Here is a 14,374-nt window from a genome sequence, read left to right on the forward strand (position 1 = left end):
CCGCCCCCTCCTGTCAGGAGCTGAAACATACGGAAGTAGCTCAGAACTTGTCAACAAGAAAGGCCGACTGACATGGTAACGTACTCGTGTCCTGTCCTTTTTCTGATTTTGTTGCGCTGTTGCCGCTTTTAAACAGCATGTCGTAATTTCTTTGGTTACTAAAAGCCTCTGTGTCGTCCTCGGAAGCCGTTTCTCGCGGTGTCGCGGCCTACAAAAGGCGACGAGAGAAGTCAGGATGTTAGCAGCTAGCAGTTAGCTCGCCTTAGCGCTAACTGTTAAAGCTCTGATGACTAAAGAAGGCGAGCAGCTGCTCCCTCCTGCTGCTACAAACCGAAACATCTCTTTTTTGAAAAACTCAGGACATTATGTAATTTCTTGGGGAAAACATACGGTATTAATCGATCAAGGGTCATGATCCTGATGGTTTTACTTTACTGAAAATAAGAGACAGACTTTAAAACTGTTTGTTTGGCGAGGATTTGGTCTCGGAAATGGTGGCGTTCCTGGCGTCATTGTTGAGAAGATTATAGGAAGGAAATCGCTGTGAATATGTGTAAACAAAGATCAAAATAACCTCTACGTTTAAGGAGCCTCGCTAAGTACTCCTACATATTGTTTTCCTTCCCTAACACATTACAACGACTAGACAGTACAAGCCACATTATTGATGTTATCTGTTACTTTGTGGGGTTCAGGAACCTTGCTCCTGGTTATGGTCTTTGCTCTAGTAGGCATGTCTTAAACATTTCTAAAATCACTTTTGTACATTCTAAAAACTTTTTAAAACCAACCCCACCATGAATTGGGAGCTTACCAAATGGTTTAGGAAGCTACACTGTGTAATCTATTTAAAATTTAGACAGAATACATAAATAAATACTGATATAATTACTGTTTTCTTCATTATTTGATTAGTTGTTTGGTCTATTACAAAAAATGTAAACAAAATCTAACATTGACAATAAACATCCACCAGTGTTTCCCAAAGCTCAAGATAATGATGTCAAATATTTTGTCTTTAATCCAAAAATAGTATTTTTTTTTTCTTAGAAATTACTCCAGCTAATTGATTGATTACCGGCATAGTTGATAATTAGTTTGATAGTTGAACTAATTGATTCATTAATTAAATGTTGCAACTCTTACAAGAATGCTCTTGGAACTGAGATTAGTAACTTTAAACTAATGGTATTTTAGTTGTTGATTGATCAGGAGATTATTTTCCAGATATTTCACTCTTAATGAAACAGAATGAAAGTGAAAAAATCCCATCACAGGTTTCCACAGTTGGAGTTTAGTTTTGAAACTGCGTATTTTACTACCAACTGGTGAAAAGCCAAAGATATTTAGAGTTTGGCATAATATCAAACTAACAAACTAGCATTCAGGGAGTTGTAAACAGTGAATTGCTTAGGGGTTTTTGGTTTATAAAATACAAAAATAAGCAGCTAATTATGAATGTCAATAACACAGGTAATTGTGTCCGATCTAATAGAGGCATAGTTATTGGGATTTTGTTTGTAGAAACAACTATCATACTATCACTCCAGGGACAGAATCCGGCTGAATAAGCTGATTAAGAGGACGATCTCCTCAACTGGTGTTAAGCTAGTATCAGTCTAAGAGGCAGTTGGGGTGAGAATGCTCAGGAAACTGAACTCTATTATGAACAATGCTTCTAACCCACTACACAATTTGGAGGTGTTTCGACAGATTCAGCCACAGACTCGGTGCAGGTCTGAGCGTAGCAGATGGTCATTTCTACCAGCTGCAATCAAGCTTTTCAATTCACAGTAATTAACATTAATATTTTAACTTACGAGTCACATGCTGTGCATGTTTTCAACTTTTATATTTTTTCTAACTCATATACTATGTATATGGTCATACTGATGACTATTAGTGTTGGTGATCTGTCGGGCTTGTGGGTTGTCTGCATGTTTATATGCTGCGTTACAAGTAATTTCCTGTAAAGGATTAATAAAGTATTATTCTATACTTTATGTCAGAGTATAACAGACATTATTAATTATCAGTTATACTCTTACATAAATGATAGTATGATAGTTGTTATGACTTTAATATAATGTGGTAAATGCGAGCCAAATATTTGGATGTATATGTGACATTTTTTATATGAATGATGAGTCTTCATATGAGTGTTATTGGGTATTATGAGGGTTGAGTGATGTTGTACCAGCAGCCTGACCTAACACTCATCCATCTTCTCTTTTTTCACTCTGCAGGCAAAGTCTTCCTGAACAAAACCTCCTAAAATGGCACTTCTCTGACATTTTTTTTTTTTTTTTTACCCTTCTAAGTCTTCAGTTGTTTTTTTTTTCAGTATAAGTTTAAATATTTTATTGGAGTAACGTTACCACAATGACAGTCAGTTGCCACCTTTGTGCCCTCCTAGTTTTCTCCATAATAGGTGAGTGAATACACCTACTGTAAACTGTTTATGTGTCCATCTAAGGTGCCTGTTTGTCAACCAAAGGTCATATTTGTAGTTTTTATGTCATACAGCATTTACAGCCTCTATCAGTGGCGATTATAAAACTCCTGTCTGACTGGCTGGTTTTTGCTTATTTCATCTGCAGCATGCAGCTGTTTTGCTCCTGCCCTCAGCTCTGGTAAGAAGACAGACTAGTCAGCATTATTTCGTGTTATGTCTGTCATGAAAGGATTTTTCAGTCCGTAATCATATTCTTGTTGCATGTGTTTCTCAAACTGGCAGTCTACCATCAGTGATAATAACAATAACTGCATTTTGACGATACTTCCTCATGATTCACAATTCTTCAGCACACCACTGCTCTTTCAAAAGTAGTGGGACAACATAATCTGTGCTGTATGACATTTAGATTAAAACTAAATTTGTTTGGCTGCTAACATTTCGTTTCTACTTCACTGGATTTAGCATATTACAATAACACAAGCTTCAAAAATGGGAACCATTTGTATCTTTTCATCATTTGTCCCTTGTCTTTTTGTTTCTCAGCCCGCTGTGGGCATTCCCTTCAGGTCTTAGACAGTAAAGTGGGAGAGATCAGGAGTTCTGCATACCACAGCTGGTCCTACCACTTTGGCCCAACCAATGACTGCTGGATCATCAAGGGTTTGGAAGGAGAACCAATCGTCCTCAGGTACAAATGCTGTCAGCATTCAAAAATGCCACATAGACAAGACATTTTTTTCAAGGAAATAAATAAATAATTTGCCCCCAGCTATTTGCAAGTCAGATGACCAGGGATTATTACAGATTTAGCTGAACTGAATACCGTGTAAATATTTGTAGACTACTTGTGCAGTGTTGCCTGGATGTTTTCTGTGGTTAGGGCAAATTGCCCAAAATTTTTCAGTCATGGTACATTCAATGCTGTATTTGGTTGTTGAGATATATTATTACATAGTATATCGAGTAACTGTGAATAATATATTAGTTTTTAGCCTATCCAGCAAATGAAATACTGGATGCAAACTTTATCACATTAATAGCCGAAGACATGGCAGATTTTGTGACAGTTCAGCTCTTTCTTTCTACATGAAGTTGTCTGTTCACAGACATGCCTGTTCTCTTGTTACAATTCCCTTCTCAGCTTCTCCCAGTTTTCGGCACGGTGTAGAAAGGAATGGGTATCTATAAAGTCATCAGCTGGTGGTGAGCCGGTTGTCCTTTGTGGGCCCAAGCTGCCACAGCCCTTGGAATTTCCAGGTGGAAATATTACAGTGATGCACCACTTCCTCCCACATCTGTACCCCGTGTCATCGTTTCTGTTGAGCTACGCCAGAGGTGCGATAGTGTGACATCCGATTTTCCAGTTTCTTTGTGAATTTTTGTTGCAAGATGCAGTTCTTGTGAAAAGACCATCTAACTGTTTCTCTGTTTTGTGCTCTTCTGTTTGTCCACATCCAGACACAGATGACTGCCCAGAGACATCTTTTGAATGCCTTGGGGGTCGGTGCCTCCCGCTCTCCTGGCGCTGTAATGGGCAGGTGGAGTGTCTCGGTGAAGGAAATCATTTCGGCACTGATGAACAGGACTGTGATGCAGAATTAGACAATGAAAGACCCCCAAAGTTTGACAACTTGAGGGAAGAGGATGCCAAAACTGAGGCCTATACAGAGAGGAACCATGATAGCGACTCAGAGAGGCGTCAGGTTGACTCAGCTGAGCAGTACTCTGATCTCTGGCCGCTGGAGAAGGAGAACGCCCAGCTGGATCGAAAGCAGCCCCAGGCTCATAAGGAGCTTGTAGTGACTCCCACTCCCATTGAATGGCCTTGTGGAGGGCTTCTTCAGACCTTTTATGGGACCTTCTCCCCTCCGACATCTCCAGGTTCCCTTCTCTGTGTCTGGACTCTGGACCCTCAGGACTCCAGGCCACTGAGACTGGACCTCCGGCAGCTGGTTCTGGGCTCTGGGGATAAACTCACTGTTTACAACAGAGAGCAAGGCAAAGGAGACATTATTAAAATTGTGAGTTTACACTACTGAGAATTGTATCAAAGCAATTAATGCAGCTCATGCAGCTTTCTCTTATTAACAAAAAAGTTACCAAACATAACATGATGTTCTGTTTTTTTTTGCATTTTTACAGATCACCAGCGCCTCGAATTACAAATTGGTCCAAGTTGAATCTCATACTGGCCTGCTGTCATTGACGTATGAGAAAATTTCTGACTCAGTGGGGATTGGTTTTAATGCCACTTTCCATGTCGGGAGCTACTGCCCTCCATGGGAAGGCCGGTGTGGAGGAGCAGCAGGAGGTTGCTTCACCCAGGAGCAGCGCTGCGATGGGAAATGGGACTGTCCTGAGACTGGGAGGGATGAGGAGGGTTGCGGGGGATGCAGTCCGAACCAGTTTCCCTGCGGACAGAGAGGGATGGGACCCGGCATCCGCAGACCGGTGTGTTACCCAGTGACTGAGAGATGCAACTACCAGCTGAACTGTGCTGATGGCAGCGATGAGAGGGACTGCACTGTGTGTCAGCCAGGGACCTTTCATTGTGACAGCGACAGGTCAGTGTGCATGTGTCTGTTTTTCTAAATAGTTTCTGACTGAACGCCTGTTTATTACCCAAGCCCAGAAAGGACTGAACCAGGGAAGTTTTTAGCTGCAGATGATGAAAGTGATTAATATGAGTACCCACCTCTACAACTCCGGTGCTCAGAGCTTATTCTTAGAAACGGAAACAGGAAGTCTCAATGAGGTTGGTGTAGTAGTTGTTAGGGTACAATTCTTTAGTTTTTATATAGATTGTTAAGTCAAGTGGGTTGTTTCATAATTCCGATCACATTAGTGAAATACCAGAGAGAAGTGTGTCTTATATATAATGCAAGAGTGTGAGTAAGAAGGTGTGTGCAGAATATCAGAGATTAAAGCGATTTTTCTGACGTAATTAGTGGTTAGTATGTTTTTTTGCAGCTTCACAGCTGTGTTGCATTGCAGTAACATGTCAGCAATAGGTGTGATCGTTAATATCTCAACATTTGACCAGCAAATCTTACAAGAGACAAAAAGCAGAGTGTGAAAAAATATTTCAAACTTAGATTACGACTGTAAGTATAATTCCCTATGTTTGTTTGCAGTTTATTTCATTTATATACATATATGCTGATTCACATTCTGATTGTATGCATTCTCCCTGTTTTCATGATAATAATAATACCTAAACAAAACTTACTAAATAACAAAAACAACAAAAAGTTCTGATGACAAACAGCAGAAAGTCATTAAACTGTGTGTTTTGAATTAAGTGTGTTCAAATTAGGCATAGCACCACTGCATTATTCCAGAAATTGCTTCATCCATAATGCCTTTTATCCTCTGTTACAATATCTCATCATGGTTCGGGTTCCTGTGGTTTTTATTGTGGGTGTTATCGCAGAGGGCTCCGGATGTATTTTCTAGGGAAATTTAATCTCTCGCTCATATTGTTCCTGTATATTCTAGCAACAAATGGCCCTTTGTTCCCTCTGCAGGTGTGTGTTTGAGAGCTGGCGCTGTGACAGTCAGGTGGACTGCAAAGACGGTACAGACGAGCTCAACTGCACCGTCATCCTGCCCCGCAAGGTCATCACCGCGGCAACGGTGGGAAGCCTGGTCTGTGGACTGCTGCTGGTTATTGCCATGGGCTGCACATGTAAACTCTACTCTCTCAGGACCAGGGAGTACAGGTAACTGTTATTTCCAGACAAGGCAGAAATGCTTTTTGAGAATTTTTTGGTCATTTGGTTAAAGAGAGAGTGATGCATCAGTTGCATTTTATGCTGATAATGTGAGATGGTGAGTCAGGAGATGCACACTTTGTTTTCCGTATTACTAACATCAGCTGCTGCCAGACTTCTCAGAGGTTCTGCTCTCATCTGCATCTACCACAACACTGCCAATACACTCCACTGTCCACTAGGGCTGGACCTGAATATCCGAATATTCGGTCGCTGCGGTGGTATCCGAGTATTTATTTTGAGGTTAGCTTCTCTTGTGAAATTGGTCAAGTGAGTCATGTTGTGTGCACACTTCATAAAATTCAAATCTTCAGCTATGTGCTGTGTTTTCAAGGCACACATAAGTTGCAACAGGCGTCACATAAGAGCTTGCCTGTTGCAACTGTGTGCTGTTGGTCATTCTTGTCTGCTTTTCACTCATCTAATATTCTGATGCTGTGGGAATAAAGTTGGGTTCAGCATATCCTCCTGAGCACCGAGGGAAAAAAGTATCTTTCAATTTAACTTTTTTGGGGATTTCCTGCCTTTTTGGATCCAAAACAACTCACAATATAAAAATATCTTTTTAAAGAAATTAACCTAACAGGAGGGTTAAGAAACTAAATTAAACTGAACGTGAACATCAATTAAACTCTGAACAATCCAGAGGCCTACGTTTTGTCTCAGCATGAAAACAAAATTCCCTTCATCTCACCCAATCACGAGATGTGATTGGAAATGCCGAGGTATCCTCTACGGCACACATCAGGATTTAACAGGGCAGCTCAGTGAGTCAAAAGATATTGATCAAAAACAAATGCACACTACAGAGGACATAAATGAGTGGGCCAGGTCTCAGGAAGATATGAGTCGCCTCTTTCTGATTCAGGATCTAGATCTAAAGGATTCACCTTTTTCCTTTGATGTTCTGTTCTCAGAAGGACATACAATATGTAGGATTCGTTGGGTGGTTAAACATCTCGGGAGCTATCAGAGCATTATCCTTTTGGTATTTAGAAAATGGATTGTGGGTTTTTTCACACTTCTGAATAAAGGTCATTCCAATTGCTGAGCTGAAGCACTAATGGCTTCTCTCTGGGAGGAGGCAGATGTGACACTAACCCCTCTCAGCAGCTGTGAGGACCTGCTATCTTTGTGACACATGGTGCTCCTGCAGCAGGGTTTCTGGGGACTTGCTGTGTTCTCTCGGGGCCCCTGTTGTCTACTTTGTGACAAACTATTCTCACAGTGTTCTGGGCTTTCTGCTCTGTGCCACACTGTGCTTTCACAGCAGGATCTCTGGGGCCCTTTCATCTTTTCTATAACTCACAGACAGTTGCAGTGGGCTGTCAGGGCCCCTGGCTTTTTCTCTGTAACGCACACGACTTGCATTTTGCTGTCCCTGGTTTCTTCCCTGTGTGGCACTACTCTAGTAGTGTGCATTCTGGGCCCTTACTGTCCTCTCTTTCTTCTATCCTTCTCCTTTTCTTCTTCAGTGAAGGTGATGCAGTGTCTCTAGACAGTAGCTACACCTCAGCTCCGTTATCGTCTACTTAGTAGTTACTTTTTGGACTGGGTGGGCAGATGGCATGATGGCGCTCATGCTGTGCTTAAGTTCATGCGTTTGACCTGTCGGGTCAAAAACAACCCTCAGTCCTGGTTCTCTCTTGGGTGTTGCACTCAGAGTTCAGGTCATGGTGAGCCATGAACTTTGTAATCTTGCTAATTTGTTAATCAGACATTCTGTTGATACTTGGCATTTGTTCCAGCCATCTGTGCCAGGCTGCCTCTGTGGTGCATTTCACAGAGCTTTCACTTTCCCCTCTTACCATTAGAGGTGTATTAGATTGATTTTATGTAAAACAGCCCTAAAAATCTTATCCTTACTTGTATATTATTTTTGATCATTATAGCAAAATCATCATACATTTTCTTGGCTTGTAAAGAATTATATCTGTTTGTTTTTTTTTGTTTTTTTTAGCTTATTCACATTAATTTTCTTTTTAGCCTTCATATCCTTGTATCTTTTCTTGTCGTTGACAGATTGGGTATTGATAACATGGAGACGGAATAGTTAATAACAGCTCAGGGTCTGATTGATCTTCTGATCGACCTTCTCTATTCCCTGCAACAGAATGGCTATTGTAATGTACAAAGTATATTTGTGTATGCTTACTGTATGTATATCTGTCAAGGGCTTCACAACAAAAACATAATAGGTGCTGGCAGTTATTAGTAACTTTGTTAAGTGTGTGAAGACATCTAAAAGTGTGTCTGTCTTTCTGGCAGCATGTTTGCTCCAATCAGCCGCCAGGAAGCAGAATTGATCCAGCAGCAGGCTCCTCCCTCCTACGGTCAGCTGATCGCCCGGGGCATCATCCCCCCAGTGGAGGACTTCCCCACTGAAAACCCCAATGAGGTGAGAGAGCAGCGCCACACGGACTCTTAACTGCCTGCAAGGATGCGTGAAATTATTAATAGCATTTGATCAGTATTTATTTTAGATGATACTTGAATTTTTTTTCACTTCCTTTTACTACAGCATGCAACATGTTGGGCTTCATTTAGCTCAACTCTTCGCTTTATCTACACATTTCTAATCAATTATTGCCTCATATTGATGTTATCGTATTTTGTGCTACCTTACATGTAAGCTGATTGTCAGTGTCCTTTTGCGTCTTTGAGCACCTCAGTTTAAAGTACCATGAAAGCTAGTCTGGAAATAAAACCCCTAATGTAAGCTGTGTGAATTCCTTACACCTCCTCTTGAGCCCTAAACGGCCTAAATAAATTAAGTAAATGCTCTGGAATTCTTCAGGTACAATAAACTGAAAATTGTGACTTTTGGTTTACATTCACTCACATACTGTCATCTATAGAAGTGCCATCTGTCTTTAAGTCTTTTGCTACACTGGAACAGCCTTATTGATCTCCAGCAGGCTGTGGACTGTAGTGGGAGGAGTGTTCAGATTAAAGCTAATGTGCTGTTGCCATGTAGGTTCAATTTAGGGTGTTTTATTGTCCTCAGGGCAGCTGAGGTAGTGGAGGCGAAGGGATTAAGTGCGTGAAACAAAGCCTGGTCTGTCTGGATTTGGCCAAGACACCTATTTGTTTCTCAAGCTTTCATCAGTGTCTTGTGAACGGAAAACTTCTTTACCATTATTGAAACTGAGCCATCAAAGACATATTAATCAATTTGCTCTCTCCATTCTCCTCCTTGTCAGACGTCCTCTCTTTCTCTGAGGGGAATTCTCCAGCTCCTCCGTCAGGATGCTGTCAACTCCCCGCACCGCAGACGCAGACCCCGATTCGTCCGCCGGGCTGTTCGCCGCATGAGGAGGTGGGGTCTAATCCCCAGACCTCCTTCCAGGCCGACTCAGGCATCAAGCTCCAGCCAGCAGCAGTCGGACGCTGCTCCACCTGGTCAGGAACCGGCTCACTCCACCCCCACCAGCTCCTCGCTGGCTGTGGAGGCCGTCAACCAGCCGGTGCCTCAGAAACTTGGTTTGTTGGCTCAGTCGGAGCAGCAGCAGCAGCAGGAGCAGCGGGAAGCACCGGCTCTTTCACTGCCCCCACCGCCTGTCGCCTCCCCACCTCCTCCGTACGCTCCCCCAGCTCCACCCCTGGCCTCACCCCACACTCCCCCCGTTACTGTCCCAAGTAGTCCCTCTCTGGCCTCCATCTTCCACTCCCTGGGCCTGAGTATCTCCCTCTTTAGAGCCTCGCCCTCTTCCTCCTCCTCCAACTCCATGTCCCTCTCTGCCTCTCCTTCGTTCTCCTCCTCCTCGTCTTCCTCAGACGACGAGGTGCTGCTCATCCCCCTGTCTGAAGACACCACTTCAGAGGATGACGTGCCCATGCTCACCTGAATGACTTCCTCCTCACCCGCCCACCCACTTTCTCTCCCCGCTACTTTTTCCTCTTCTGATGATAACTGACACCCAGTCTTTCCACATTTGTTTGAACTTAAGCACAGGAGTGGCCCACGGTGAGACTTATCCTCTCTGTGCAAGTCTGGTGCCTTTTGAAATTGCTTTGAGTTGGATTTATTGACAGATGGAATCAAATATTTTGACCATTTTTTTAGAAAAAGACCTCCTTAAGAAAATGTAGACGAAAGGCATGGCTGATGTATGTCGGAGACGAAGTGTAGGTGAGTACTGGTTGTGCACTTAATTAATGCTGGGCTGCACATAGAAGGTAAACTTTTGCACAGAAGAATCTTCCCTATCCAGATACTGAGGCAGGCTACTGTCTGATTGAATGATCAGAGTTCTTATGATGGAAATTATTGTGTTTGTATGACAGCAACTGTCTGAATGCAATTGCATTTTAGTCTTACATAGACAGTGGAGTATGATTGTAGATGTGGATTGTCTCCACATACTTCTGCCACTTGCATCCAGTCTCATCTTGTATCAGAAAAAATTACTGACAACAACCATTTCCCCTATTTAAGTGCCTTTGTAAGGAGTTTCCTCTAGACGGCTCATGGAGATTGAGATAATTCCTGGATACACACTGCACACAGAAACACACAGAGGCTCATGTTTTCCTCACATCATAGCACGCATCGACACATCAGTGGCTTTAAGATACCATGAAGAAAATGCATGTCTACACTGCAAGCTGGCAATAACTTTTTGGGGCCCCTGTTTTAGTGCACATCGATTGCAACATAACTGCGTGTTTAAAGACGCACTTCCCAACAGGATGAATGTAATCTTCAAAAAGCAAACGTGTCAAAAGACAATCTCTCCGGTGCCTGATTTTATGATGTGTGTGTGTGTAGTGTGTGTGTGTGTGTGTGAGTGTGTGTAGTGTGCACAGAAAGACGAGGCGCCCTGGTGATGATGAGGGGCCCCAAATTCACAAAATAACCTCAACTCCTGACGGGACTCAATCGCATTCTGTCACATTTTGACACAACAGACTTGTGGTGTGCCATTTGTATTATTATTATTATTGTACATTTTCTGGTGTTTTTATTTCTGCAAGTTGCATATCTTCTTTTTTTTTTCTCTTAAGTTGTTCTTTTTTTTGCTTTGTTGAATGTATTAGGGTCGATGTGGAGTAGCCAGAAGTTTTAAATTTGCAAAGTTATGAGGTAAATAAGAGAGAAAGTGATTTTATGGTTTTATTAGGGTCAACTTCACTGTATATAAGTAAAAATGTGGCTGAGATTAAACGATTTGCACTTTTAGGTTTTGTGTGTTGCGTTTCTGGGGCGCTGAAGTGTCCGACACTTCAGTAGCAGTGATGACAGAGTTGTTGCATTGTGCTTTGTATTCAGAAGTCCTGTGGTATTTCACGCAGACTCGTGAAAGAGCTCTTCTTGGTTGGTCTGGAAGGAAGGTGGAAGCTCAGATTGTAGCTCTGGTGTGCAGGATAAAGGACAAGTGCAGAGGAAAAGGAAGATATTTGCTTCACCACTGAGGATTGAGACCACATGGATGGACTGAGGATCGCTGTTGTCTACAAGGTAATTAGAGCTGGAAAATTAACGCTGCAGAAAGGTGAGTATTGGGCCTGAACTTAGGCACATGATCTAGTCTCTTTTAGTAGTTAAAAAGTGCACGGAATCAAGCAAAAAATTGACCATGATAACCTTTGATGTGACGTAGAAGATGAGTTACTGTAATTTCTGTCATAGTTCAGTACTATACATCCATGCTGCCAAAAGTGCACCACATAATGCTATTTTTGCTCATTGCAAAAAAAACAACTTTAGTTTGACAGTTTATTCAATGGAAACTAGGAAAATACAGCATGTGATTACAATTTTCCTAAATTGCTTAAATCATAAGATGTTTTATTTGGAATAGAACAGGGTGTAAAACAAGTTGACACCCCTGGAATAGAAGATAGATTAAAAATCTGACGTATCCTTCTGCAATTGAGTCAAATAATGTAATAGAAAATAAACCCTGAGCCAGACTTGCTGGATAATGTATATCCTCAATTGCAGCATTTGTGATTTGTTCATTGCATTGTTTTACATTGCGATTTCAGTAAAATGTTCAGCTCCAGTTCAAACAAGCTAAACACATTGATGTAGTGTGGTTTTTATGTTAAGCTGTAAAAATGGCGTTCATGCAGAAGGACTGTTGCTACTGTATCCAAAAGGGCTACATTACAAAATTGTGTGAATATGTTAAAGGGCACAAAGAGCAGATTTGACTTGAATTTTTGCATTTTAGTGTGATATAAATATAACTGAATGTCATGCATTGTCTGCAGCTACTTCTCATTTATATTTACTAATTAATCCCTCTTGTGTAGCCTGCTGGATATCAGCTTCATATAGGCTTCAACAACCGTGAGAAACTTTACATCCTCCCCAACCTAAATGTCTAACAGCCTCCTCCTTTTCCTCCTTCACTGTGACCCTGAAGTGGGTTGTAGCCATAATTATGGTTTTACGTCCACCACAGAGAGTGTGGGTGGGGATGCTGCTAGCATTAGTGGTGGTGGTGGAGCTTCCCGGGGCCTTGCAGAAGTGCATCTTTGATGAGGTTCAGGCTCAGGTCAGAGTGGTCAGAGCTGCACCCACAGAGCCCAGACTCAGAGCACCGACCGGGCAAAAGCACCTGATAACCTCTGGACAACAAACTAGTCACCGAGGACAGTCAGTAAAACGGAGGAGCATCCTGAGAGAATTAGCCCCGCCTACTCTTGCCACTCCACAGCCAATCAGGATCCAGACTTGGGTTCCAAGAGAGAGTTGCGACCTATCAGAGACTGAGAAAGGAAGGCTGGAGGCTGCAGTGGAGGAGGCTGTGAAGGTGGTGTCTTCTTTACTGTCAGGTGAAAAACAGACTATTCCCACACACACACACACACAAAGACAGCCTAACATACTATGATGAAATGATGAATCAATGATCTATTTTAGTGAACAGAGTGCTGGGCCCGTTGTTGCTTAGCAGAGACATCAACAAATACTGCAAGTTCCTTTGGAGGAATTCAAGCGCTGCCAACTACAACAGGTGTGTACATGTGAGTGTAGCTCCAACCCTTCAGACACATTCCTTTGGTCACATTCAGATTTGCTTTTGTTTTTCCACCAAAAATTTCATCTTTAATCTGTGTTTATCAGGAAAAATAGATTTGCATTGACCTGTAATAATGAATTTTTCAATGTTGCCTTTATTTCATCACAACAAGGTGGAGTTAAGACAATAAACTTTTACAGAAAGATCGTAGCAATCATTTGTGGATTTGAATCTAAGATTCATAACAGTACTATATTAAATACTGTAAAGATCACTTGAATCTACAGCATTAAAATCACCAGGATGTAAAATATGAACACCTTTGGCGTTACGTTTGAAAAGAAAGTCAAATGCATAATTACAAGCATCTCCACAAAAATGTGTTCTATAACAGAGATATTTGGGGAATGGATTTAAAAAGCTGCAGTTTTCTTCTTCTTTCAGGTGTGGAAGAGCCAACAGCAACTATAGAACTGAGACTTGTCTAGATGTGACAGTAAGTATCAGATGATTTTTCTATTTTGGGTGTATCCGGTGGTAAGCTGGGAAACCAAAAAGCAGCGTCTGCCTATCTCTGCTGCTTTTCCATGAATAATACAGTGCTAAGTCAAGTCATTGTTATTTATACAACCACATTTAAAACAGAGCATGTGGAGTCAAAACGCATCCCACTGTTGAGATATGATTAGTGCTATAAATTTACCTAACAAGTTTAAAAACATTATTTTATTTTATGCTATTTTATGCCAAGATCCTATAATAAAGGCTAGAGGTTTATCTGACTAATTCAAACTAAATTAAAGGTTAAGATATTACAATATTATTTATTATACACATTTAGTAAATTGAATTAAACTAAATTAAATGAAGACCCTACAGTAAAGGTTATAAATACACATTTATCTGACTAATTTAAATTAAATTAAAAGGTATGACTGCACAAAATTATATGTGTAATGCAAATTTGCCTAACAAGTTTAAATTTCAAATTTCAGACCAAACAATATTATTTATTATACAAATTTACCTGATAAAATAGAGGGAAAAGAATAGGTTAAGACCCTACAAGAAATTTAAATATTAGAGTATTACATATTAAACAAATGCACCTGACTAATTTAGTACTAATAGTGTACATCAAGCATTATTTACCCTCCTTATTTTCAACA

The 14,374-nt window shown here is 41.2% G+C and overlaps 2 protein-coding genes across 7 annotated transcripts in view; both read left to right on the forward strand.

Moving 5' to 3' along the window:
- lrp10 (low density lipoprotein receptor-related protein 10) lies at positions 1 to 11,413 on the forward strand. Of its 2 annotated transcripts, none has more exons than XM_023297914.3 (10): positions 1 to 75; positions 2,247 to 2,431; positions 2,601 to 2,633; positions 3,002 to 3,146; positions 3,600 to 3,793; positions 3,917 to 4,479; positions 4,601 to 5,022; positions 5,986 to 6,180; positions 8,500 to 8,629; positions 9,435 to 11,413. In XM_023297914.3, the coding sequence occupies exons 2-10, from the start codon at positions 2,383 to 2,385 to the stop codon at positions 10,077 to 10,079; spliced, it is 2,376 nt and encodes a 791-aa protein (XP_023153682.2). In that variant the 5' UTR covers positions 1 to 75; positions 2,247 to 2,382; the 3' UTR covers positions 10,080 to 11,413. The 2 variants fall into 2 exon arrangements, with proteins under 2 accessions (XP_023153682.2, XP_054863744.1); XM_055007769.1 differs by lacking the exon at positions 1 to 75 and adding an exon at positions 119 to 1,793.
- Positions 11,414 to 11,563: 150 nt separating this feature from the next.
- LOC111587799 (ciliated left-right organizer metallopeptidase) overlaps positions 11,564 to 14,374 on the forward strand; it is a 32,995-nt gene continuing 30,184 nt past the window's right edge. For all 5 annotated transcript variants that reach the window (XM_055007772.1, XM_055007770.1, XM_055007771.1 and 2 more), the window contains exons 1-3: positions 11,564 to 13,017; positions 13,106 to 13,199; positions 13,650 to 13,701. In XM_055007772.1, coding sequence (XP_054863747.1) covers positions 12,624 to 13,017; positions 13,106 to 13,199; positions 13,650 to 13,701 — 540 coding nt within the window. In that variant the 5' untranslated portion in view covers positions 11,564 to 12,623. The remainder of the gene's footprint in view (positions 13,018 to 13,105; positions 13,200 to 13,649; positions 13,702 to 14,374) is intronic.

Source organism: Amphiprion ocellaris, chromosome 23, assembly GCF_022539595.1.
Source record: "Amphiprion ocellaris isolate individual 3 ecotype Okinawa chromosome 23, ASM2253959v1, whole genome shotgun sequence".
In the NCBI taxonomy this organism is placed as follows: domain Eukaryota; kingdom Metazoa; phylum Chordata; class Actinopteri; family Pomacentridae; genus Amphiprion; species Amphiprion ocellaris.

What these genes read in the sequence shown, in the direction of transcription:
- lrp10 (XM_023297914.3), top strand. Translation starts at nt 2,383, where the DNA reads ATGACAGTCAGTTGCCACCTTTGTGCCCTCCTAGTTTTCTCCATAATA. An exon ending in AAGGAGACATTATTAAAATT is followed by an intron (nt 4,480 to 4,600) that starts GTGAGTTTACAC and finishes GCATTTTTACAG; the next exon opens with ATCACCAGCGCCTCGAATTA. An exon ending in CCACTGAAAACCCCAATGAG is followed by an intron (nt 8,630 to 9,434) that starts GTGAGAGAGCAG and finishes CCTCCTTGTCAG; the next exon opens with ACGTCCTCTCTTTCTCTGAG.